The sequence below is a fragment of the Thunnus thynnus genome, chromosome 11 (genome assembly GCF_963924715.1).
Source record: "Thunnus thynnus chromosome 11, fThuThy2.1, whole genome shotgun sequence".
In the NCBI taxonomy this organism is placed as follows: domain Eukaryota; kingdom Metazoa; phylum Chordata; class Actinopteri; order Scombriformes; family Scombridae; genus Thunnus; species Thunnus thynnus.
In genome coordinates this window covers 19558809-19584740 of record NC_089527.1, presented here as the reverse complement: position 1 = coordinate 19584740, position 25932 = coordinate 19558809, and the positions used below count along the sequence as shown (strand labels likewise).

Genomic DNA, 25932 nt, shown 5'->3' with positions numbered 1-25932 from the left:
CAGCTTTTAAAATTGAGATATAAAATCACGTTGTAGGTCTCCAGTCGCTCGTGTGAAGTAACCTGATAGGACGGGTCTGATCAAGTCCATTCAGGCTTGATTAATCATCCATCTGCACATTCAGATTTTTAATTTTCATCTTTAACTGAATTTATGCCACCAATCCTATTTGAGTAGTTTTTTTTAATTTTTTTTAAATCTGAACTTAACCAAAGCAATTCAAGCTACTTGAACAGTTTTTTGAATTTTAGAAACTTGGAATTTTCTATCAATTTTTGAACCCTAAAGTATTTCTGAAAATGAAATCCATCTGCTGAGAAAGACCATATGATACAACCAAACGCTTCAGAAATGCTACGAAGTGGAATTTATGGTGAGATTATCCATTTAAAATCCATGTTGTTGATATTACAGTTTATTCTAATTGACATTTTTAAAGAGAATCCAAACCACATAAACTGAGATAAATGATGTTTAAAGTAAAATATTATAAATTGTACATTTATAATTTCTAAGGAACTAGTAGAATAAAAACAGCAAACTGTGTCAGCAAATACCTCACAGCAAGTTTTATTTATACATCCAAAAACAAAAGATCAAATTTCTCACACTATATACAGATATTACATACAGTGTTTGTACACATATTACATAATTTGTACACAAGAAAAATATACATAAAAATGTAAACCTTTGTATACAAAAAATACCTTAGACAAATTAAACAAGACCAATAACAAAAGGTGACTAGATTAGCTCATCCTATCTTTAAAAACAGTAATACAGTACATTCAATGAATATAGGAATTTGTCAGCCATCTCTGAATTCAAGCAGTTACATGTGCCTACGAGCCCTGTTCATTTTGTTCTACGTGGTTGTCAGGAGAGTAAACTGGTGCAACTAATCTCATGCTATGTGGGTACAGCAGTATTGCCTTGCTTATTTCAAACAAACATTTTCATCCAAACAGATTTTTTTTGTTGTTTTTTGTTGTTGTTTTTTTTTTTAGGGGGCACCCTTCATGACTTTAAGTGACAACGCTGCAGTCGCTGAGAAGCCCAGTCGTCTCTGGCGGAGCTACGGGTTTTACACGCAATAATGTGTTTTCTCTTTGGAAAGGAGAGACAGAACTGGGCCTTCTCACAGCTGGAAATGGGGGGGTCTGGTGCAGGCTCAGAGCTGGTAATGATGGCCGCTGTTAATTCAATGAGCGTCCAAGCAATAAAAGACAAAAAAAAAAAAAAAAAAAAGGCAAGACAGACACGGGACATGTGAAACACCACCGGCCTCATCCACTCAATTCTGTGCAAATCTGTGTTGAAATACAACATCCGTTGATCTGTTTTCCTCCAGGAAATGAAATGGCAATGCATATATTCCTGTTTCATATCACCAAGCATCAAGCCTTTGACCATAATCTTATATTAATATTATGCTCTCACACAAACGGTCGCTGCCCCATGCAATCTTAGACTTTTAGCAGGTGTTTAATAGCTATCAAAAATATTCTCCATCAGAATATTATTAAATACATAATGACAACATACACAGCTTCAAAGAGAACGTACAACCATTTTGATAGCCATTAAAAACAATAGACTTGATCTACAAGACACAGGTTCCACTGAATACTACTCAATAATTCACCAACAAACCCCAAGATAGAGATTGCTACTCTATATACCTAATACTCAACAATGTCTGACAAGCTGTCATATGTCTAATATAATATCTATCAAAAGCCATGGTTGTACTGCTGTATTAGGAGCTCTCAGGTGGCCTAAAAATTAACATCAGACCCCAGGTTTGCATCATTTACCTTAAAATCATTTTATTATGGAGTTGTAGAGTAAAACAGACAGTGCTATACCTCGCATGTGCGCAGCACACCAATCTATACCATAATATTACACCTGCCTGGTGAGTAAAATATGAATCTTCAATACAAATCGACTAAGCAGTGGAGTCCCAAAACTGAATTAGCCTTTTATGAGACATGCAAGACTATTGTATATGGGGACCAGAGAGCACCTTTGAGAGTAGACACTTAAAAGTCCCTGGATTACGCCTTCATCATCCTTCAACACTGAAGCTCATTTATTAGCCTTAGAAATCGACTCAAGTGTGACCCGAGCGAAGAGGTTGGGCTGACCTGATCACTGGTCTCTACAGGCTCTAGTTCAGAGTGAAATTCTTATAGAGACCAAAATATATTCCTGATCCACATCAGACTGGATTCACCGAGTGAAGCTACATGTAATGAGACCAATAAAATACCTTACAATGCTAGATTTATGTTAATGTGTTTATTGCTTTAAGAAACTATATTTACCTTCAAGTGTCTACTGGGCCACTCAGTCCCGCAACCAATGGTGAGGTCAGAGATTTTAACGTCTGAGCAAACCAATAAATGAGCACATATACAGTATACACAATATAAAAACAACATTTTAAAAGTATTTTGGTAAATTTATATGACTGTGAAATCTGACTCATTAAGATTCTATATCATGATAACGGTTAAATAGCTTGAAACATAATGGGTCACAAATATCACGATCTGCACTCTTGTTTTTCAAAGGGTTGACAGAAGCAGTGTATGAAACAGATGCAAAAATAAAAATGCAATGGCCATCTGAGCAAGGCAGGGTACACTTGATCATTTAAAGACAGGACTGAACCGGCAAAGCAAACGAAACCGACCACTGATTGAGGATTCTACGTCAATAGATTCTGAGCGCTGTGACACAGATAATCTCTGCTAAAGGTCCTTCTGCCAATTTTCACCCGTTTATTTCATCACAAAATCTGTCTGTGACTGTAACCCCCAACTGACGAAACCACAAGGCATCAAACAAGTGGACTCACACTGACTTAGAATCCCAGAGACCATCTGGCTACAGAATAAAAGAATGAAAATAGAAAATATTGAGGAAAATCTGAGGTTGTGCAAATTCATTATCAAATAGTGCACGATTACCACATTGCACACATGTAGCAGACGAGGGAAGGGTGGTCAATCAGAAGCCAGTCGAGTGGATTGTAAGTGACTGTGAGTCCACAGACCATCACGCAGCCGCTGCAGGCTGCCTGCTCTCATTTACTTTGCGTGAAGGGTGGTGTGGCGCTGTTGGCACTTGCAGCGGTGGCACTAACTATGGAAAAGCCAGCGGGGGGTGCTGTGGAGCTGTGGCTGGGTTGCACGTCTTTCGGGATGCCACTGTGGGAGGCCAATTGATGGCCAAAGGCCGCGCTGAACTGAGGGAGCTGTTGCTTGGGCTGTGTGGAGGTCAGGGGATCGTGTGAAGAGGATGGCAGGGAGGACGAGGGGGCAGGGGGTGTCGATAAGCCTGTCAAGCCACTCTGAGGCATCGCCGAGAGAGCAGCCATGGGCTGCAGCGTCACAGAGTGGGTGGTGGCGGGGGGAGTGGACAGGGAAGTGGATATGAGATGACTTTCTGATCCGATGAGATTGCCAAACTGCGTGGGATCGGTGAGGGGGAGAGGGAGATTGTTCCATGATGAGCGTGGGGGTCCTGGTACACCGCTAAGAGGGACTTCCAGCAGCAGAGGGGTGTCTGTCTGGAAGGAGCTGGCATGGGGCGAAGATATTTGGTCACTGTATGGGGATGGCACATGCTCACTGCTGTAGTGGCTGCCTTGGGGAGATGATGTGGGAGCGTCTGACTTGGCCAAGACGTGGGACGTGTGCGTCCGGGAAAACGTTCGCTCTGTCAGGGAGGTCTGAGTGAGCAGGGAGGTGGTGGAGGGGGCTACTGTAGAAGAAGATGAGGTCAGGTTAGAGCCCGATGTTGGGGGCTGGTTAGTGGGCTGAGATGGTGGCGAGGGGGGAAAGTGACCCCCTGTGGACTGCAATAGATTGTCCTCCAGCTCGAGGCTGGTGAAGTTCTCTGTCGGGATGCGGCTGTTGAGCAGGTCCCCCATGCCCCCCGGCTGGACTGGACCAGGGAACACAGACATGGCTCGGTGGTCCACTCCTTCTGAAGGGGCCAGGTCTCCCATGGAGGTCAGGCACACCAAGGAGTCTGGGTAGGACCCCATAGCCTGCAGTGCACGCACCAGCTCCTCAGCCTCCTCCGTGGTGGGCAGTAGCTCCCCGTTCTTACCTACACACACACACACACACACACACACACACAACATTTATCATTACTAAAATCACAGACCAAGAAGACCTTTGGTGTACACATGAAATGTATAATAGTGCATAAGAATGTGTTTTAAGACAACCTTCAAACAAATCAAAGTCCTGCAGGTCGTCAGGTAATCTGGGTAACACGTCAGAGAAATCCTCCTGGTTTAGCTCAAGGTCATTTGGAATGTCTGCCATTTCATTGGTGATATCGTCAGGAAGCTCTTCTGTACTCAGGTCTGGAGTTGAAGGGCTCCTGCCACAAAGATGAGATGAGAGAGCTTAGAAAAAAAAATACAACAAGCCGCTGTTGTAAGTTACATGTGAAGAACATGTGACCTGAGAGCCTCTGAATGAGACACTGGATCTCCACACACACTAAATTTTTCAACTCAACAGTGTAAAGGTTTAACAGAGACACAGGTGTAGCAGACCTGATGCTGGCCTGTGAGGGCATTGCTAGGCTTGTAGAAGGCATTCCCAGGTTCCCCTGTGGCAATGCTGGAGGGATGGGTTTCTGAGGCCTCCATGGTCCTCTCCTCCTCTTCTTCTTGTGTTTTTTGGTGAGCGCCGGTGGTTTGGTCTTTTTACGTGGCTTGCGCTGTTGCTGCTGCTGGTGCTGCACTCGTCTGTTACCATCCCCACGCAGGAAGTTATCCTGTGTGAAACGTATGGGAGAGCTTTGAGTCTTGACTCACGATAACGTAAGCCCGTGTGAAATCAAGCAGAGCGATCAATCAATAAAGAGAACTTTTAACATTGAACTCACCATCTTTTTGGCATGCTCTTCGCAGAGTGGTGTCTGGTGTGTGATGTCAAACACAGGGATGGAGCACTGCTGGCCATCCGCAAATTTGGCTGTGCAACTAGCAAAGAGCTGCTGGGAACGATTCAACAGAATGTCTACAGACAACAGTAAAGGAAATAACACAATACGCTTGATAGAGGGTGTGAGATCATGATACTCCATCACGAGGGGATACATCACAGCATCTGGTTTTTAAAAATATATGCAATAAAACCATTTTTTCCAACCTCAGTGGATAACAGAATCACAGTAATTGTGCAGCGCTTGTAGCGACCAGCTGTACAATCGGTGGAACTGTGCAAAGGATACGCTGAAAACAGTGTTGAGTGAAGGGCAGAGCTCTGTTGTTGCAGGCCTGGCCCTTTGTGCTGCCTGTGCAGGTCCCTGTATCTGTGTTCTGCTGCTTTGCTGGAGCCACACTGTAGAGACATTCAGATCCAGGACTGAGTGAAAACAACTACAACACAACTACTGCGCAATGCCACTTGTGTGATGCTTTGTACATTTCAAATAAGAAGGTGAACACTGCATGAAAATAAGACAACAACAAAACAAGTAAGTCATAAATGCAGCACACATTTTGAATCGCACCAAAACTGAATTTCAGCCTTAATGCAAGGTGTGTGATGGCAGGTATGTCACCATGTTAACCCAGCTGGTACGTATTAGCAGTTGGGGTCCTGATCTGATTGTATTCACATCAGTCCTAAGAGAACAAAACTGACAAACGTGACAGTTGTGAGAATACCTTGAAGAGCTTCGAGAGGCACCACGCAACTCCTGGATCAGCTGGCCCGCGCAGTCAGGGTTTTTACTGGCAGCGTGCAGCAAGGCTTTGCGGAAGGCATAGCGATATCTCTTCTGGCGGATACTTGCCCTCTCCTGCCTGCACATGTGCTTGTATTTCTCCTGGAGGTACGAGCAAAGCCTAAGTAGTCGTGTTCTCCGAGACGAACCGCCATCGTCTTCCAACCTATTTAGGAAACAAATCAATTAGCGATCATGATGACGAAACGAAAATTTATGCTGTAAGGTGAAGTATTCAGACACCAACCCATTCTGTGGTCTCCAAGAGTTCTGACAGGGAACAAATCTATCTGTGTCCTCCTCCTCCTCTTCATCGTCATCATCAGCACTGTCCTCTGACCAGTCCAAACCTGGAAGAGAACTTGTTAGAACAGCTCATCTGTCTTAACAGGCTCATATCTCAGTAGCTACTGTTTATCAAGAATATCTTACAAAGTGGATTTAAAAAAGTACAGCAAAACACACTGAGTTTGAAAAGTGGTGGTAAAAACATTAAAATGAGGCACCTAGATGAGGAAAGAGGTCTCCATGCTCCCGGTGTCTCTTGGCACAGAGCTGCACCAGATGTTGCAACCTGGCCAGGCAGCTGGCAGAAGGTGAAAAGGCAGCGGGACGCATGACAACCAAGTGTGTAGCAGTGAAAGGCATTTTCCTGCTGAGTGATGGCCCAGAAGGTTGCACTGGACTGGGTGCTGCATTAGCAGGCATCCCTGGAGGCAGAAAGTTGACTGTCTGAGGTGGTGGTGGATTGCATAATAAACCCTGCTGCTGTCCTGGGAAGATGAAGGAAGTCACGCTGGAGTGCTGGGGCGGCTGGAGAAGACCTGACTGCTGCCGTGGGAGATGAGTGTTGAGCGGTGACGAGGGGTGGACACGGGGGACGGGGGAGGGGCTAAAGTGCTCAGGAGGTGGCTGGAAGAGGTCCGTGTCATGGCAGAGTTTCTGGTTAAGCACCAGCCGACTCTGTAATTTCTTCTTGATGGCGTTGCTCTTCCGAGGAGTGCCCACCTCCTCCCCGTCTGTGTCGTCCTCATAAAAGGCAAAAGGGTCCAGGAGTTCCCCATCAGGAAGGGGTAACAGGCGTGTACATGGGGGAGATGGTGGAAGTTCATCTAGACCATTGGAAGCTTTCAGAGCTAAAGAGGGCACAGTTATGTTGAGAGCCACTGACTCCAGGTGAGCCCGCGAGCGCATATCCTCCAAAGCATCATGTTTCTTTTTCCGCTCCTTCTTGGGGATAAAGCCGAGAACCTGCAGGTGACTGTTGCAGTATCTAGAAAACAGGAGCACATCTTCAACATGCTGCACACACATATGAGTGATATCTGTTCTGTACAGCACAGTTAAATCTGCCACACTCACGCACACAAACATACACACCTGCGGTCCTCAGACTTTGGGATGGGGTTGGTACATCGCTGGCTGTTGTACTTGGCCACATATTCACATTGCTTGAAGGGGGCCGTCTTATCCTCCAGAACGTGCCGGATACAGAAAGCATAGCCATTTAGTCTGCGCTGCTTGCACAGCTTTGGGCTGTACGAGCACAACGGCTTATTGTCCACCTCTGAGAAGTGTATGTGTTTGCCTTCATACATCACGTGACTCTTGTCCTTGACAACATCAGCTGATGGGATAAAGTCAGGGAAAAACCAAGAATTACATCACTAACACTTCATACTGAGGAGGTAACCATGCCTGCATATGCAGGGTTAGGAGGCAGGGAAATATTAGTCACTTTAACAACAGGTGACTGTTTAGTCAGTCCTTTGCTATTCTAGGTATTCAGTGAGATCACGTATTCAGTAAGTTGTCATAATTCTACAACATGAACTGCTGCTTCAATATGTTTACTATCATGTCAAAAATTACATTTCAGTTGCTACTGCGTTCATCATTTGATTATTTGTCTATTGAAATACTATACAAGTCTATAATTTGCATATTGAACCCTGTATTATGGTTAATTTTTAAATACTTAATTTAGGGCATCGCAGTCTGGACAAACTCTGGCTAGTTGCCTTCACACCCTCTGATTTTCAGTCACAAAATCTCTCATGGAGAGACTGGTGTTAAACAGAGGGTCTGTCATTTTATTCAACAGTCCATTCAACTATCCTTAAAGCTTATATGACAGTAGTAAGGCTCTGCATATTGCAAGACATCGGTCTGCTTGTACACGGAAAAAGTAAAGCCAGAAATACTCGCTCGAGTGTAGTCATCATTATAGGGCGAGCTGAAAACTCAACTAGAAACAAGAAACGTGTATAGTGCTTTTTTTAAAAGAAGAATGTAGCGCTTATTAATAATAAACAAATGTAATGCTACAAGTAACGTTATATATACCGCAATACCAATCTACAGTAGTATCTCAGCCGCTATCTTTCACTTTCATTATGGTATTTTTTTTTAGTTAGTTTTGAGCGCGCTACACTTCTGACACCTAAAGTATAAGTTGGATACACAAGGAGGGGTCGGTCAGCTGTCATTTATAACAAACTGGGTTAGGAATAACAACTTTAGGCTGGTTAGAGAAGGAGACCGAAACAGGCAGCAAACGGTGACTAACGTTAGCTTGCCAACATTAGCTTGGAGCCGATGGACAGATGTGAAACTTTATACTGAGGAATTATAAACGTATCTACATGTAACACATACCCGTGTCCTAACTCATAAGACACAAGTTTACCTATTTTGAGGTCGAAATACATTTTATAAACATTGATCAGCCATTAAGACTCGGACACAAATGCTAGTTAGCTAACTAGCTATCGAAGCTAAAAACACAAATTAGTAGGCGGTAGCTAACCAGGAAACGGAAACATCAACGAATGGTAACACTATAAAAGGTCTATTTTCAGTTTAGTATCATTTAGAAAAATGTGAGCGTAATTATAACACACAAACAATAATTGATCGGTCCCAGTAGTGGCATTTTACAGTATGTAAACATGATACATTTATGGCTAAATACTTTCAAACAAAGGGTCTACATACGAGGCTTAGGGCCTGTCCCTGAAGGCCTCCGTAATAATCGATATAAATTATAGCCAATATCGATACATAATGTGACATTAGGCAGGTACAAGACTTAAAACTACCGACATAGCATAACTCTCCACACCTGCTTGAGGTACTGAGTCATTTGCTCAGATCACAAGTTATAAAATAAACGAGTCATTAAGAACGAGGCCTTTTAGCCTCGTTAGCCGGCGGCCTTGAGTAGTGGCCGCTCGCCCGATTGAAGCCAGTGCTAAACGGCCCGCTCAGAAATCGAGGCCGAGGCTGTGTGAGATCCCGCTTACCTTGAATTGGTATGGGCTGTGTAAGGTATTCGCTCCAGATAGACGGCCGAAATGTCTATTACAATCAGCTAGGCTATTTGTGCATCGATATTCGAGATAGAGTAGTAATAGTGATCTTCATCGAGCTCGGAATATCTTGAATTAAGGATGCATGTAAATAAAGGCTATCCAGAGCAAATTATAAGCAGAAGGTAGGCTTGCTCAGGATTTTTGTTGGATCCACAGCAGACTCCTCACAGCACCACTACAGGCACTGCGGGGACATGACAACAATCCGCTCAACAACAACAACCTCTCCTACCATATTGGAAATTCAACTTTGTTAAAAAATCCCCTACAGTGTTGAAGTGTTATGTCAAACTCTTTGTGGAAGACATTGCAGTTTGTGTAACGGGACATTGCCGTTTCCATTTTCCACATGTACAGACTATTCGGTTAAAACATATTGACAGAGAGGTCCGACTGAGTGTTTGAGTGTAAAATCCACCTGGACCACGGCTCTCATCCTCCATATGAATGAGTTATCAGTCCTGCTGCCACACTGTTGCCGACTGATGATGGACCACGTGCCAATCAGATACCGGAGCTCGAGACTGCAAAAGTGGAATCGATAACATACCAAAAACAGATCCACCCAAGGCACCAGCACATATATGATACTTTTAACATTTTCTTTAAAAAAAAAAAAAAAAAAAAAAAAAAAAAAGAGCACAAACTTAAAGAGAGGGTTTGCAAAGATTCATTAGGCTTGCTACAGAAAACTGGTTTATTAAATATCATACTTACAGATAGCTACACTTGCAATATACCACAGAATTTAGGAAAATATAATTTAACACTTTTAATACTAGTTTTTTTTTTTTTTTTTTTTACAGGAAGACAAGATACTAGATTGTACTTTGGAGCATTTTAAACCTTTGGTCACACCTCCTAAAATGTGAATGCCCTAACAAGTGCAAACATAAACTGGTAAGGTGCATCTCTGGAGTTTTGGTAAACCTAAGCTTACGTCTTGATTCTGCAAGTATCACAAACACAAGTTTCAGCAGGTTAGTACAGTGTATAATGTGTATAGATGATGAGGCATCTACTATAGGAAAACAGCTGGTATAATAAAACACAATTGCAAGTAAGTGTGTTTCTAGGAATGTGCAAATACAGGAGTTGTGCGTATCATTTTTTCTTTTTCAAGACTTTCATTGTGCGTTGATTTTAGATTATTTAGCATATTTAGCATATGGCAGGCTCGTCTACAGCTTGTGCTCCCTCTTTGACGGCTTTCACACACTTGGCCATCGTCTGGGAGGCTCTGCTTATCGGATCTGTGGATAAAGGTTGAGAGCAGATTTAAAATTTGCATATTTAGAAGTTCAATTACCTGGATAAAAAATCTTAAAATTACATCTACCCTTTCTCTGTGATCTTTAAAATCGAACTTTTTTTTTCAACACCAAAGCCTTTGTCTGTGTAATCTCATGATTTCAATTTGTTGTTGTTGTTATGAAACATGTTCTTGTTTTATGTAAATTTTGTTTTTGCTTTCACTAATTTCATTTACACCAGGTTTGGTCAAAGGAGAGACACTTGAATTGAGTACTAGTGGCCCACCTGTCATATAGAAGTCTTTCACAGTAATCTGTGGAGGGACTAAAGGTTCAGTTAGGACAGCCTGGTTCACTGCCTGAAAGAGATAAACCACATATCACCATCATCATGGAGAACAGCGCGGAGCAAATTCAATAAGCTAAACTAAAAATAATACTTTTATAGTGCCTTTTCTATAACAAACTAAACAGATGCTGAAGGAAGATAACAGCTTACCTTAGACAGTTCATTAGCCTGCTTAAAGTAGTTGGCCTCCTCAACGTCATCATATCGCACCAGATTTGGAGAAACCTCTGCCAGTCTCTCACGCACTTCATCAAGGGTGTCATAGGGCAGAGTCACTCCAGCAAGCTTAAATGAGGACAGAAAAATACTCATCATTTGGTCTCATTTCTTATTATTTATTACAACATGGACATCTAGTATTATAGTTCACCTCAGATATGGCTCTGATGATCCTCCAGTCCTCCCTGGCCATGCCTGGAGGAGTCACAGCCACTTTGGTCTGCTGGGCACGGCCCTCGGTGTTCACATAGGTGCTACATTTTTCAGTATATGCAGCTCCAGGAATTATGATATCAGCCATTGGTGCACCAACATCACCGTGGTGACCTGGGAAATTACAACACAGACCACTTATATTAAAGTTAACAAAACATATACAGATGGGTGACAAAGGAAAAACCAACATAAAATTCCACTGGAACAGCTTCAATGCTCCTTGGGATAGATTGTACAAGTTTCTGCAGCTCAACTGGAGGGAATTCACTCATTTTGTGTTTGCTGTTTAACACAAAGTCCAAAATCTCCAACAGGTGTTCAATTGAGTTAAGATCTGGTTACTGTGAAAGCCAAAGTATATGATTCACATAATTTTAATACTCATCAAACACAGCTTCTTCCCCACTGCCATAAGGACCCTGCAATAATCTTTGCAATAATCCCTGCCTGATGCACCTGCATTTTAAATGTCATGTCAATGTATATACTGTCTGTAAATATTGTGTAAATTTACGTATATAGTCTGTTGTGCCAGTCCTGTGTTAAGCTGCTATCTGTTCTATGTCTGACACAGTGTTATGAGCTTCCCTATATGCTGTACCGAAAGCAAATTCCACCGACCTCGGTCGTGTGGTCATTCAATTGGTATGGAAGCCTCTGCATTTGTTATGTTTCTTCACTCATTTCAAGTTTTCTTCTTTCTGTGAATTATTTGTCAAGAATTACACCTCCTTTCTCAGATGCTATACATAAGTGTATGCAGATGAGAGATGCTACAGTAGAGCTTTTGCTGCTGTGAAGTAAAACAGCTGACCTTGATAAATTATGAAGCTATCCTTTGGAAGGTCTTGGCGAGTAATGCAGCCAGCATCAGCTCCTAGAAGGAACAGAACTTTCGGTGGGTTCTTTCGGATAGCCTCCACTCCTGGCTTATACCCAAGATCAAGCGCAGCCACTTGACTGGCGACCCTGAGGACGCAGCAAAACAGCACAGCATATATTACAGTAAACATCCCCATTGACAACTGTAATGCTATTGACGACTTCCCCCCTAATTTTCAAAGACAATGACCTGTGAAGCACATTGAGAACTTTCCAGGTTTCCTCCACTTCACTGCTGACGCGAGCATTCTGCGCAATAGTTGACACAGCGGCCATTATCGCAGCCCCATCTTCTCTTTGCAGACAACTGCTGCCAACAACAACAACAGGATGCTTTGCTTTAGCCAAGACCTGCAAGGCGAGATAAATAAACAAAATTGGGAAGGGACATTCAAGTTGATTAATAACATTCATTGTATGACAAGAGTGCTCGAATGTTACCTGAGAGAATGGGTGAGTTCCTGACGCTATTTCTTGAAGAACCTTGGCAGACTCCCCAAGATGGTCATAAGTATAACTTAAATCCACCTCCCTTCCCACTAGAGCCACTTGCAGCTCATTGTGAAGCCAACTAAAACCGAGAGGCAAGTTCATATTAAACAACAGACATTTTTACTTAACATTCCTAAGATTTCAACATTTTTCAACAGTCAGAGATACTGTATTTCCCTTGCCTTTTTCTGATTCGTGCATTGAAAAGAGGAGCCTCATAGCGTGGGTTAGTCCCAACCAGAAGCAGGAGGTCAGCTTCCTCAATGCCAGCAATCCCAGTGTTAAGAAGATAGCTTGAACGCAGATCAGTTCTAAAAAAAAGCCAAGGTCAAAATAAGGAACCTCACATAAAATCTGCTTTGTACCAGTATCAGTTTTCCTCCCTGAATGTTCTTACCCTGCTCCAGTGATGGGGAACACCTCCTCAGTGCACAGGTTGTCACTATTCAAACGGTTCAGCAAGTCTTTCAGGGAAATGAGAGTCTCTGCGTCCACCAAGCCTCCAACAACAGCCGCAACATCATGTCCTGCAACTCCTTGCAGCTGTCAAATCAAACAGATGCTATTCAGGGAAGCCCGGGGTTGACATCACAGGTTGCAATTTAACCATATGCTGTTAGGAAAAGCTTAATCATCATAAATTACATACTGCTCCAGCAACTCGAGTCAGCACATCTTCCCAGGTTGTGGGCACCAACTGTCCAGACTCATTTTTCACCATTGGCTGGGTAAGCCTCTGCCGCTTAAGTCCATCATAGGCAAACCTGTCAGGAAGGAAGCGAGAGAGAGTTCAGCAGTGATTCAAAGATCATACACACATATGTGAAGGAACTTTGTGTGGTAAGGACCTGGTTTTGTCTGAGATCCACTCCTCATTAATATCCTCATTAATACGAGGAAGGATTCTCATCACCTCACCGCCGCGAGTGCTCACAACAATGTTACTACCGACAGCATCCAGAACATCAATGGATTCAGTCTTCCTGTTGAAAACCAAAGAGATAACATCAGTGTAAAAAAATAACCTTTGACACCAAAAAGCTGATCATAATGTAGAGCACAATCCAAAAACCTGGTCTCCCAAGGGCGAGCAGTGAACGCATATGGTTTAGAGGTCAGGGCCCCCACTGGGCATATATCAATAACATTCCCAGATAACTCCGACATGAACATCTTCTCCACATAGGTCCCAATCTGCAGGTCATTGCCTCTGCCTGTGGTGCCCAGGTCCTCCACACCAGCAATCTCACTGGCAAAGCTGTAAAAGTGAAATACAAGTGTCGCATTTAGTTACACTTTGAAATTTACAACCGCATCTACTGTAGATGTCAAGCGTGACTCACCGCACGCAGCGAGTGCACTGGATACAACGAGTCATAATGGTTTTGATGAGTGGGCCAATGTTCTTGTCCTCCACAGCTCTTTTGCTCTCTGTGAAGCGGCTCCTGTCACTGCCAAACTGCATGGACTGGTCCTTTAAACAAAAAACGATTTTCAGTCTTCTTAATAAATCTTACAAACAAAACCATGTCTGTCATATATGCAATCAAGCTGATTAACAGGCATATGAGGAACACATCTACAGTGGAGGTGGTGATTTTCAAAACACTACTATTTTTGATTTACCTGTAGATCACATTCTCCCCCCTGATCACAAATTGGACAATCTAATGGGTGGTTAGCCAGTAGGAACTCCATCACACCCTCTCTGTGTAAGATTAAACAACAATTTTGAATTTAATTGTTTCAGGTTACCTAACATAATAGAAATACAAGTGACCATTCTCCCACAAAAATATCATATCACTGCCTATTAGACAATTAGGTGTAATTATAGAACAATGTTAACTTTACAACCCAGCTACATCATCATCAGTACACCACAAAGCCTGCAATGACTTTTAATTTTAAGGGTGAACCTACCTGGCCTTCCTTGTTTTGTCAGAGTTGGTTAAAATGTTCCAGCCCTTCATGACTGGCATTGCACAAGCTGCCACCGGCTGGAGGATTTAAAATATAATAATAATTAGGCGTAGCCCTGCCTTCAAATATTTAAAATTAACAAAGAAATACTAGACTTAAAGATTTACATATCTACCTAAATAAGACAACAAAAAAAACATACCTTAGGAACTTTCTCTATCTCCACAAGACACATGCGACAGTTTCCAGCAACTGACAGGCGCTCATGGTAGCAGAAGCGAGGAATCTGCATGCCTACTTTCTCACATGCCTAGGACAAGAGATATTATGACTCAATATATCAACAAATTAGCTACATTATTCAGCACACAGAATCCATGAATTTGCCATGTTACCTGTAACACAGTGGTCCCTGGCTCCACCATGACAGGGATCCCATCCACAAACACCTCCACAAGGTTACTGGCGGCTGCTGTTGCTGTGGCTGCAGCGCGGACTTACAGCACAGACAGAAGACAGTTTTATGCAACACTTCTTTCATACAAGGACTGTTACTGGTAATTTTAATAAAGAAATCACTGCATATTACTATGAATTCATGGTGTTTCACAGTAATGACAAGTTACTGACACAACTGACTAAACTGAGCCAGCAACAGCCTGGCACCAAATGTGGTAGCTGGCAAATCTGTAATCCTGACTGTAATCCATCAGTGGAGCAAAGTGACAAGGCTTCTAGGCTTTGACAAATTTAGTGCTTGTACACAACAAACAAACTGGCTATTCTGCAGAAATACAAGACACATATTGTGAATAACGAAGGCACGGCCAATTGATCAGCTGATGAAGTGGCATATTGTTACCATTGTTAGTTGCAGCAGCGCCTCTTTTGGTAATTGCTGCTGGAAAAAGACTCCGGCTCACAACAGGCAAACGCAACATGCTGTAAAAGAGGCAGGAAGGCACATTATCTGTAAGGTTCATCTCTACTAGTTGACTTATTTCCAACAAACAACTATTTAAGATCATTATAGCTGATATATGGCGAACCGTGCAGCCCTCACACGATTACCAAAACAATAACAAAAGCAACGTTAGTGAGCTGAGGCTGCTGCGGCATGTTTAAAACAGCGTGTCTAAACATTTCAGGATGCAATGTACAATGCTTTACAGGTATAACTGAATATTTCACGTTTTTGACAACCCCACGTCAAGATAGAAATGTAACGAACTCTCGCACAAACAGGAGCTAACTGGCCAAATGATGCGCAAAGCTAATGTTGACAGCAAAGCTAGCAAAGGTTGATATATGACATGATGCTAACTGTGTCGGCTCGCGACATTGTCGTCATATTCCATCGTTGCTTAGTGATAAATATCGACTGAAACGTTAAATCTAAAAACCACCATTTTAACATAGTTTCTTACAAACAAGCTAACGTAACACACGTAACGTTAACGTCAACGGACTAACTAACGGTGAATGCTTCTCTAGTTTATTCTGATTTAACCACACATTTCAAACGTTCGTTTAATGGTAGAGTAAGGCTATACTATAAATTATCTAACGTTACATGCCAAACAATGTGTATTGATGAGGGCACTTACCTCGCCAGTGTTCTCATGAGACTGCCTACTACGCAGATTGCGCACCGTCTTTTCTGCTGCGTCACGGATTAAGTAATCCATTCTGTATACCATAATCCTCATTGGAAGGCTACTTTTCTGTAAATGCTGATCTAATGGTGCAGGTTTTCAACACTAACCTAACGCTTAAATCATGTACTCAGTGGTGGAGGGTAATTTAACGTTAACTAAGTACATTTACTCAAGTAGTGTACTTAAGTACAATTTTGAGGTACTTGTGTTTTACTTGGGTATTTCCTTTTTATGCTACTTTATACTTCCACTCTACTACATTTTAGAGGGAAATATTGTATTTTCTACCCCAATGCTTTTACTTAACAGCTTTAGTTACTTTTCAGATGAAGATTTGACACAATGGTTAATATGACAAGCACAACACATTGTTAAAGATGAAACCAGTGGTTTCCAACCTTTTTGGCTTTTACAAAAAGCAGTGTGTGGTCGGGGTCACATTTCAGATGTCTGAGTTGTTAACAGCTCCACCAAATACTGATTTTTCCCTCTAAAATACTCACATGGTTTCAATTCAATAAATGTTCAAATTATCCAATATTTCACCACAATTCAAAGATTATAGAATAAGTGCCAAAACTGAAGACAGATTTGTGTATCAGAACTTTGTTTTTTCTTCTTTCCTCTCCCATTAATCATCTCACGATCCCTCAGATTTATCTGGTGGCCCTTTGGAAGGACAATATGAGGGAAAAACTCAGATTTAAGATGTCAATCATGGATTATTCCTTTTTTCAGCATATAATGGATCACTTTCAAGAGTACATGTCTTAAAATAAACAGTCTAGAGAGTTACAGGTCCACTAAAGTTGTTTATACATAAAGATGAGCATACTTAAACAAGAGCGTGCTGACTGTTGTTGTTGAAGAACGGTACAATATTTTCTTCCATCTGTTTGCATTTTCATATCTGCAACTTTCCAGTCACAGGATGCTAACTAACCCAACAGTGATAACCACGATAAGTCAGAGTTCACCAGTAGGAAATAACAGGAAATGGCTGAAATTGTAAAGAGGCCCTCAGGAAAAGAAAGGAAAAGCACATCTGAATTTACATCAAGCGTGTGTCAATCCCCCCTGGAAATCTCATCTGTGTGTACATGAAACTCAAGGCCAACTCTTTAATAAGGTTACAGGCTTTTATAACATCAAGTCAAACAATGCAAGGAAGACACTCAAACAAGGTACAGTTATGTGTTCAGAAAAACACATTAATTATATGCTATTTAATTGGAATATATTATAATAAAACATTTATACAACCCTCAGCTGGTTAAAAATCTTAAAATACATTAATAGGTGATTCTAGCAGCCAGTATAAAAATGTACAAAAACATAACAATGTTGACTACAATTAGATATCTGCGTCATATCTCATCTTTAAGCAGAGTAGCCTATTGTGTATTAGTGAGCAGATGCCCTTTGTCAAAAGAGTACAACAATAAAAAAATCTGTATATATGTAAGATGCATTTCATTTAGGACTGTAATATTTTCAATATTGATTAATTTATCAATTATCTTCTAAGTTTATAAAAAAAATAGTGTAAAATGTTGATCACTTCTTATCTGACCAACAGTTATTAGCAAATCCTTACAACTGAGAAGCTGAAAGCAGAACATTTTTATTTTAAAAATTATGTAAAAAATGAACTGATTACCAAAATCATTGCTGATTAATTATCTGTCGATCAACTAATTGACTATTTCAGCTCTAATTTTCATTTTGCCTCTTTTTCTGCAGGTTATGCAACAGAAAAATAAATGGAAAGATACAAACTCAGTGTGCATGGAGCATGTGCATACTTTTCCATCGAGAGTAATTGTCGGTTGAAGTGGGCATAACTCCGTCCAAATGAAACAAAATAGGAAAATCTTAACCCTACAGCTGGAAAGAACAGCTACGATAATCCTCCACATTTACGCCCAAATTATAGCCAGTCTCACCCTCATATTTTTCATGGACAACTACGAGAGTCCGTGGATGATTGCGATCATAGCTTTGACGACTCAAAGGGCTCATCCGGTGAACTGTCCTGAGGAATCCCTGGCACAGTCTCAATTTCAGTGGCAGAGATTGACTGGCTGAACTCTCTTAGTGAGCTCTTTGTGATATCCAGGCACGCACGCTTCAGGATATGACGAACCTTTTTGCCCAGGAGCATATAGAGCAGGGGGTTAATGCAGCTGTTAAAAAAACCTAAGCTGGTGGCCAAAGGAAAGCCAGTTTTCAGTATGTAATGTAAGTAAAATGAGGAATGTATGGATAACTCCATCAAGCTGAAAGTGTGAAAAGGAGCCCAGCATAAAAAGAAGGCCAGAATCACTGCCGAGACTGTTTTGGAGAAGCTAGACAGGCGAACCGAGCCCTGAGATCGATTCACTTTGATTGTCAGAAGTATGCCTGTCACACATATAGCAGTAAACGGCAGAAGGAAGCCCACAGTGGTACGGATGACCACTATTATAATGTGTCTTACAGCTGCCGTGTGTGCGTCCTGTGCGTGGAAGTTGTTGAAGCACACAATCTTGTCATGTACTTGCATGGTGTCGCGAAAGATCAGTGCAGGACAGCTCAAGGCGGCAGCTAGCGCCCATATGCAACCACATATCACCCAGGCTCTCTCTACAGTGCGATACCTTTGAGACCAGTTAAGGTGGACCAGAGAAACATATCTGTCTATACTGAGCACTGTGAGAAAAAGTACACTGGCATACATGTTCATCACAGACACAAATGAGTTAATCTTACACATGATCGCACCAAAGTCCCAGTGGAAGTCCCGCAGTATGTAATCAATGTAGAAGGGTAGAAAAAGCACAAATACCAAGTCTGCGATTGCTAGATTGAGCAACCAAACACTGTTGACAGTCTTTTTGCTTTTACAGCCTGTCACCCAGATGACGATTCCATTTCCTATCAGGCCGAGCACAAAGGAAACAATGTAGACGACCACTGAGATAATGTGCGTAGCTTCCCTCTGGCTGTGCTCTGCTTTAATTTCTTCCAAGTCGCCATACTCTAGGTAATATTCATAGGTGTAGTTTCCGTAGTCCTCGCTGGAGTCACCCATTATTTTGAAGTTATCTGCAGGAAGGGAAACTTGATGATAAGATGCATTCCTTTAAGGTAATCTGTAAACACAGCGACTTAAAGAATCTCAAATATGTTATAATCAACTTCTACCACAAATTCTCACCTCACACTTTTTGTTATCCTGCTGGGCTGCTCTCCAAAAGGGATCCAGTTGCCTGTCCCGTTCTTCTTCCCAATCATTCACTTCCTGTGTAACTGTTAGGGCTGGGTGTGTTCCTGAGAAATCCTGCAACATAGTGTCAACATCCCCTGAGTTCATGAATGTGGACGGTGAGATGCCCCACAGATGAGGCAGAAAGAGCCCTCCTAGTATGATTCACTTTGTTTGTTATTTGGTAAGAGACTGTGGAAAGACTGACACATACTGTTACACAACTTATACATGTAGAGGCTCAATTTTAATGTCAGAACAGAAAGAAAAGTACCAAGGCCATCACCAACAAGGCACCTTGGTGAAAGTTTATATTTTTGCACATATCAGCAATTTAGTATCATCATCAATGCCAGAAAAGCTACAACTTGTACTCAAGTTAGATAAAAAATACATTTACTGTCAATCTGTGGTCTGAGGTCAGTGTTTATGTCATAGATTTTTTTATTTACCTATTTCTAGTACTCATTACAAATACAAATATACAACAATACTTTACAAATAAAGGCTGGTAGGAAACTGGAAAACAGAAATGTAAGTAAAAAAATGTAAGGAACAGGAAGGTTTAAGCTATTCAAAACAACCAGAACAACAATAGGAATAGGATTTGCACCTTTAAGAGAAAAAAGAAACATGGTGTAGTAATCAGGCAGGTATCTGTGACTTTGACATGAAAATATGTTGGAAAAAGTAGACTTGACAATTACTCTAACAAAAATAACAGACAAATTGCTGAATGCACAATTAGTGTTATCGACAAATCAAAAAGATAGAGGTAGAAGTCTCCTGTAGGTATTTCTGTAAACAATAGAAAAACAAGTGTTTTAGGAAACATCTAGCCAACTGCCAGAAGAATGGGACTTGAACCTCATTTTTAACGAGAAAAAAAGAAACATGGATAAAAAAAAATATATGGCAAGAATCTGTGAGTTTGCCATAAAAAACTATTGGAAACACATCAGTTAGACTAGACAGCAACTGAAACAAAAACAACTGCAAACGACAAATAAAGAAGTACTCATTATAGTCTATATTAACATCTCAGTAAACAATACAGAGAGATTATAAAAACTAATATAGCCTTTCAAATCAGAGATCACTGAAATCATGGCACAAAAGTGCCACATACACACTATTGACAGTGTGTATAAAGAGGGAGTGCATTCTTAGGATTTGAAAGGGAGCGCATTGCTTACCCAAAAGTGCAGCGCTTCTTTTTATCAGTTTTCTGGATCAAAACATCGACAGCTCTCGCATCAAAGTGACTGCTAGTCCTTTAGCCAGTCCTTAAAGTCTTTCTGCGGCTTGTGTAGTCTGTCTTTCCGTTGAGTCCATCCAAACTAAACTCCAGTTAGGGGGTGCACCGAGGAGTTGAGATGTGTAGTGGGCGCGCCTGGCTGACGCGTCATACATGGACCATAGAATGAAGAGAAGTTATTGGTCACCCGCACGAAGAAGAATGCTTTCATTCAGACGAGCTGCGGCTGCTTTTCATAACAAGCTGGGTAAACCCTCAACGCACGCTCCTTCCCTCATTGAATAAACGGGAAGGGTTTGAATGCTGCAGATTTTTTTTTGTTGACATACAGCAGTTTTTTTTCTCTCTCTCTCTCTCTCTCAAAAGCACCAACTGCTTCAGTAGGAAGGGCCAACTCTGGGGAAATTTATTCAGGAGCTGTTGCTGCCTCTCTCACTTCTTCATTTGCTTTCCTCTAACACGTTGCTTGGTGCTCATTAAAAGAGGATAGACTTGAGACAGTGCAATGACCCTCATAGTGCACTGACACTATCATATAATGTAACATATATGTTACATGTTAGTGCTGTGACCTTCATATGTTTCTTTATGTTATTACATGCAGCATTAATATGCAGGCCCGCTCTGCTTGACAGATTTATTGGTTCATGTTCATGTCAACAGCAATTTATGTTTCTAGTCTTTAAGGTAAAGGTTCCTTGGTTGGTGAATGTAACGCTGAAGTTTATTTGCTGTGTTTGTATGTATGATTTGTGAATTGTGCACTTTAAGTATATTTATGTAATTCTGAGACAATTTGATTTATGAAGGTTTATATATTAAGAGGATTGTGCATGATTATATTGTAGACTTATTTTATTCATGGATGATAGGCTCATCATAGGCTGAATTTGGATGTGCAAATAGGCTTGACTGGACTTTATAATGTTTGATAGAACAACTTTCTAAATCCAGCGTTATTTCAACCCAGACACAAATTAGACTGGTCTGGAAAATTATGTGCAGTTATGTTTTTTTTGAAAGGGGTGATTTAGAATTGTGCTTCCATAAAGTTGTAAGACTTGGAGAGAAGGGGAAAGTTTTAGGTCCAAATTGATGCAGCAGGTCATAAAAAATAATAATTACATTACTACTACTACATAGTACATAAAAATACTACATTTTCCATCATGCAACTCAATAGTGTCTGTCGTTAGGTCCTACTTGCCTGGTACATGACCCATGTCTTTCCAATTCCATGTAACACAGGCTTTCAGTTAATTTTGGAGTCTGCACACCCAAGCCAAGAAAATCCCCAATGACATCATCAGTGGTTATTTTCTCAGACTTGGTAAAGCCACAGAGGACATTATACAACTGTTTTTACAGGCTGAATGAGTAAACTAACCGTCATGTGTAAAACCAAAGTGCCTTTTTAAATTATTTATCTCTACATTATCCATGCATGGCAGCCACTATATCAGGTATGGTTAATGGGGAGGCTCCAGCAAATGAGTAACAGGCTTCCATGGAGGTGTGGGAGAAGGTGACAGATTCAAGAAAGAAGGGTCCAAATTTCTGCAGCAGAGGCCGAGATATCCTGACTTTTCAAAAATGGGTGAGGCTCAAAAGTACTTGATCCTACACTTAGCCTCCTTTTTTATACCCCCGCATGTTTTTAAAACTTCATGTCTCCAGTTTGCAAAACAGGCTTTCTGTTAAAAATGAACAAATCTGAAGCCTCAAGCCCATCTCCGACTTGACAGATGACATTGTACACATTGTGCATTAGAAGTAACATGAGCAAGGCATGCTGGTTCTTTAGAGTGTCTTCAGCAGCTGTTTTTACAAAATATAGCTACTTTTCCGCTTAATCACAGATAAGGGCTGCAGTTGATATAAACTACTGCTACACTAACAAATAGCTCCCTCGTCCACACCCAAATCAGCGATGTCATAAGAGTCAAAGATAAAACATCTGTGAAGCATAGCCAGAACTTCTTTTCAGATTGAACATTTCTGCTCTCTGCTCTGCGTGAATCATTGTGGATTTACCCTTTATATCTTGAACAAGAAGTGAAAGTTACTACAGGTTGTGTGACAGTGAATTACCTTAAAGGTCATAGTATACTGATGATGTTTAAATCTCATAATTTTAATCAGCTGACCACTAGACTAATTCATATTAAGTTATTCAAAGTTAATAGCAACTTTTCTAAACTGCTGCAGCTTGAACAAAGACTTAGACTGTTCATGCGGACACTGCAGTTAACTCATCCCTTCTTATTTCATCAGATAACCAGACAGCCCTGTCCCAGTTGTCTCCATCTCCAGCGACCCAAAATGACCATTTCATCCACTCTGTGGACCATTCAGCCCTGAGGGGGGAGCTGTCACATCCTCCAGTTGCTCTGTTTGTGTGTGTGATCTGCGTAGCCTTACAATCAAACCTAAAAGTCATACCAGGCCCTGATTAGAGCCATGGCCCATGTCACAGTCTTTCTTGAAGATATTCTGCTGTCTCATACAAGGACTAACTGGAAAGGGCACCTTAAGTGTAAACGTAATGGAGCAATCATCATCTCTTGAGCACCAGTATTCATGCTTTTCCTCACATACTGCCTCAACAAGCTAGCAGCACAGTCATGAATTACTCTCATTTCCTTTTATATTCACTTGCTCATCCGTGGCACTAAAATTAGCTGTTCAAACATGCAATGTCTCCTAAAGTTTGGATCAAGCTCTTAAGGGCCTCTACTGACACCAGTGTTTTTACAATAATGTTGCCAAGAGAACATTTTACCAATACAGACTAAATATCTCATAAATTGGCCCTCTTCACAGCAGACATTTTGATTTGTAATAGCAGGAAAAGCGTAGGTGCAACTATTATAACAGTAATGATAGCTCCAACAATAACACATGAAGGCAGCCATTATTAAAAATTAAAAGTTACAGCTGTGTGTGTGTGTACCAGCTATTATTGTATCTGTTGTGTTTGCTTCACAGATGTATACTTTCAGAGTGGAAAAGTAATATCTGTAATATATTTTATCTATCTATATATCTATATTTTCATCTGTATGGCATTAATTGAACTTTTTAATGGCTTAGCAGCTCACCTCACCATTACAATGACTCTTGGGCCGGAGTGACCATTTAAATGCAGAATCTGTTTTGATGGAACATACTACTTTATGTGCATCAAATGCATAAAATGTGAAAATAAATATATCTATATATTCTCTTGAGGCTTCCCCCCCCCCCAGCCCACACCCCCCACCCCACCCCACCTTCATGTGATCATCATTAATATACAGTCCTGTCTCACCGCTCATCTTCTTGGTTATTGTGTCTTTGAAGTCACCTGCACTGGCTTTCTGTGGCCCTGGAAGGGAGGGAGGACATCTTTGTGCACATCCATCGAGGAGGAGTCTGCTGGAGGACTTCCAGTAGCTGCCTGGCCACCGCCTTCTTCCTGCTCCCCCCTCCTCCTCCTCCTCATCCTCCTCCTCTTCGTCCTCAGCATCGGCTACTGCAGCAGCAGCGTCCCAGTGCCTCCTGCATCCATGAAGAAAGCCCTCATGCACGGCACCTCCCCGCCACGATGGGCCGCAAGCTATTCACTGCGTTGATGTGTTGATATTGAGATATTTCAGTTATGAAATATGAATCATGCATTTGATATTTCTGGCCACTTTGCTCGTCAGCATCCTTTCGCTTTGGCTTCATCCATCACTAGCGTCATCCGGTACGTATTGCAAATCGCCTTCTGGCTTTTTTTTTTTTTTTTTTTTATCTCTTTCACCTTATTAAATACATATTTCACTTAGTGTGTTTGGCTAAAATGATACCAGACGTTGTACTGTATGTGCACATCATCGCGTTTCCCCCTCAAGAAGGCAGGGAACTATCATATGTTGTATGCGGCGTCTTCAACGTGATGGTGTATGAGGGCAGACTACAACATCTCAGAATCTTTTGTTCAGCTTGTAAAAATAGTACTCTTTATTATGTATGAGTGTCTCATTTGAATTAAGACCTATTGAAAGGACCGTTCTTGACTGAAGTGCATGATACTCAGCAGCTGTCTGAGGCTGTTTGAATTAGTATTGCATAATGAACACTGCATGTATCTGCTGCAGAGTTTTTCACTTTGGCAATAAGCATATCACAAGTACCTTTCAATGAAATGAAGCAATTTATATTCTGTATTCTAAATCAGCTTAGCTGTCGTATTTGGCTGTCAGTATACTATAGCATGTAACCAATCTTGCTGAACTGTGTCCCGAAGAATTGCCCTCAGTATTATCAATGTGTTTCATGAATAAAGGACGACAGCTGGCTCGGTGTGTGAGGTTCGTGTCAGGGTTTTCATGTCTGTGCGGTGGGAATTTTCTTGCAGTTTCTCCAGGAGCAGAGGACAAGGTTGAGAGGGACGCAGTGCCACCACTGCTGGAGCAACAGGCGACTGCAGCACCTGCTACAGACAACACAACACACCATGCAGTAGAGCATGTGATCACCTACCCCTCGCGGTTGATCTACTACCTAAATGAGGACTCAGAGAGTACCTACCATGATCTGGACACCCGGGCCAAGAACCAAGCCACAGAGGGCCAGGTAAGCCAGCGCTGAGGGCGGATTGACGAGGGAGATTGATACTGGGGTGCAGTGGGACGTTATTTCTTGGAAATACTCTTGTGATCAATAGCAGGAGTGGTCAAGGCTTTTAAGCTTTAGGTCCAGCTCACAACTTTACCATCACCCTGGTTTTGCTTACTCGTCTTTAATATCATTTTATCGCATAGTGTTAGACACACACAGTACATACAGTATATAGCACATTAACAGACATGTTTTATGTGTGTCCTCAAGCACTGGTATACTAACTGAACAATACCATCTGTCACACATCCAACACATCTGTTTTTTATTTGCTGTGCTGTGGATGATGTCGAAAGTGGACTCTAGAGGATTTTTGATATGCAGACTGCTATATCTACAGCTTTCCTCCAACAGAAAGTTAAATTCTTTTTTTCCCTGTACAGGCAGTCCATCTTGCTCAAGCCAGCTTTCAGTTAGAGGCCTTTGGCGCCAGATTCGTTCTGGATCTAACACTGAACACGTAAGTCCTCCTCACTTCATCTCACGTTAACTGGATGCTCATATGATTCTAACATATTAGTTTACATTATTATTTTATAGCTAAATCCCAGCCACTGTGGTTATAAGACATAAGGTTTAAGAATGTGGTTTAACTTTAAGTCAGAGTGAGTTGTCTGTCTGTCACAACAATATCTGCTGTTCAAC

General features: G+C 41.5%; 4 protein-coding genes across 7 annotated transcripts in view; 1 reads left to right on the top strand and 3 right to left on the bottom strand.

Annotated features, from left to right (window-relative positions):
- Window positions 1-554: 554 nt before the first annotated feature.
- ino80da (INO80 complex subunit Da) lies at window positions 555-9742 on the bottom strand. Its single transcript, XM_067603612.1, has 10 exons — window positions 9562-9742; window positions 7150-7396; window positions 6276-7042; window positions 6017-6119; window positions 5711-5935; window positions 5272-5381; window positions 4924-5057; window positions 4589-4812; window positions 4253-4410; window positions 555-4128 (listed from the first exon to the last, which is right to left on the bottom strand). Exons 1-10 carry the CDS (start codon window positions 9584-9586, stop codon window positions 3098-3100), a joined length of 3024 nt encoding a protein of 1007 aa, XP_067459713.1. The 5' UTR covers window positions 9587-9742; the 3' UTR covers window positions 555-3097.
- Window positions 9743-9812: 70 nt separating this feature from the next.
- On the bottom strand, window positions 9813-16218 carry LOC137192723 (NADH-ubiquinone oxidoreductase 75 kDa subunit, mitochondrial-like). Of its 2 annotated transcripts, none has more exons than XM_067603616.1 (19): window positions 16085-16218; window positions 15340-15419; window positions 14873-14973; window positions 14680-14787; window positions 14478-14554; window positions 14181-14262; window positions 13898-14028; window positions 13627-13812; window positions 13403-13537; window positions 13204-13318; window positions 12952-13097; window positions 12737-12865; window positions 12504-12633; window positions 12253-12413; window positions 11995-12149; window positions 11116-11291; window positions 10896-11030; window positions 10683-10755; window positions 9813-10396 (listed from the first exon to the last, which is right to left on the bottom strand). In XM_067603616.1, the coding sequence occupies exons 1-19, from the start codon at window positions 16099-16101 to the stop codon at window positions 10305-10307; spliced, it is 2229 nt and encodes a 742-aa protein (XP_067459717.1). In that variant the 5' UTR covers window positions 16102-16218; the 3' UTR covers window positions 9813-10304. The 2 variants fall into 2 exon arrangements, with proteins under 2 accessions (XP_067459717.1, XP_067459718.1); XM_067603617.1 differs by lacking the exon at window positions 16085-16218 and adding an exon at window positions 15715-15949.
- Window positions 15925-25932, top strand: part of LOC137192722 (disintegrin and metalloproteinase domain-containing protein 23) — a 30636-nt gene continuing 20628 nt past the window's right edge. The window contains exons 1-4 of one of the 3 annotated variants that reach the window (XM_067603614.1): window positions 15925-15955; window positions 23983-24370; window positions 25025-25242; window positions 25671-25747. In XM_067603614.1, the coding sequence (XP_067459715.1) occupies window positions 24295-24370; window positions 25025-25242; window positions 25671-25747 (371 nt within the window). In that variant the 5' untranslated portion in view covers window positions 15925-15955; window positions 23983-24294. The remainder of the gene's footprint in view (window positions 15956-23982; window positions 24371-25024; window positions 25243-25670; window positions 25748-25932) is intronic. The other 2 variants (XM_067603613.1, XM_067603615.1) reach the window with 2 other exon arrangements.
- Window positions 16935-20917, bottom strand: cmklr2 (chemerin chemokine-like receptor 2). The gene is made up of 3 exons (XM_067603620.1): window positions 20579-20917; window positions 19335-19457; window positions 16935-19222 (listed from the first exon to the last, which is right to left on the bottom strand). The coding sequence occupies exon 3, from the start codon at window positions 19206-19208 to the stop codon at window positions 18129-18131; it is 1080 nt and encodes a 359-aa protein (XP_067459721.1). The 5' UTR covers window positions 19209-19222; window positions 19335-19457; window positions 20579-20917; the 3' UTR covers window positions 16935-18128.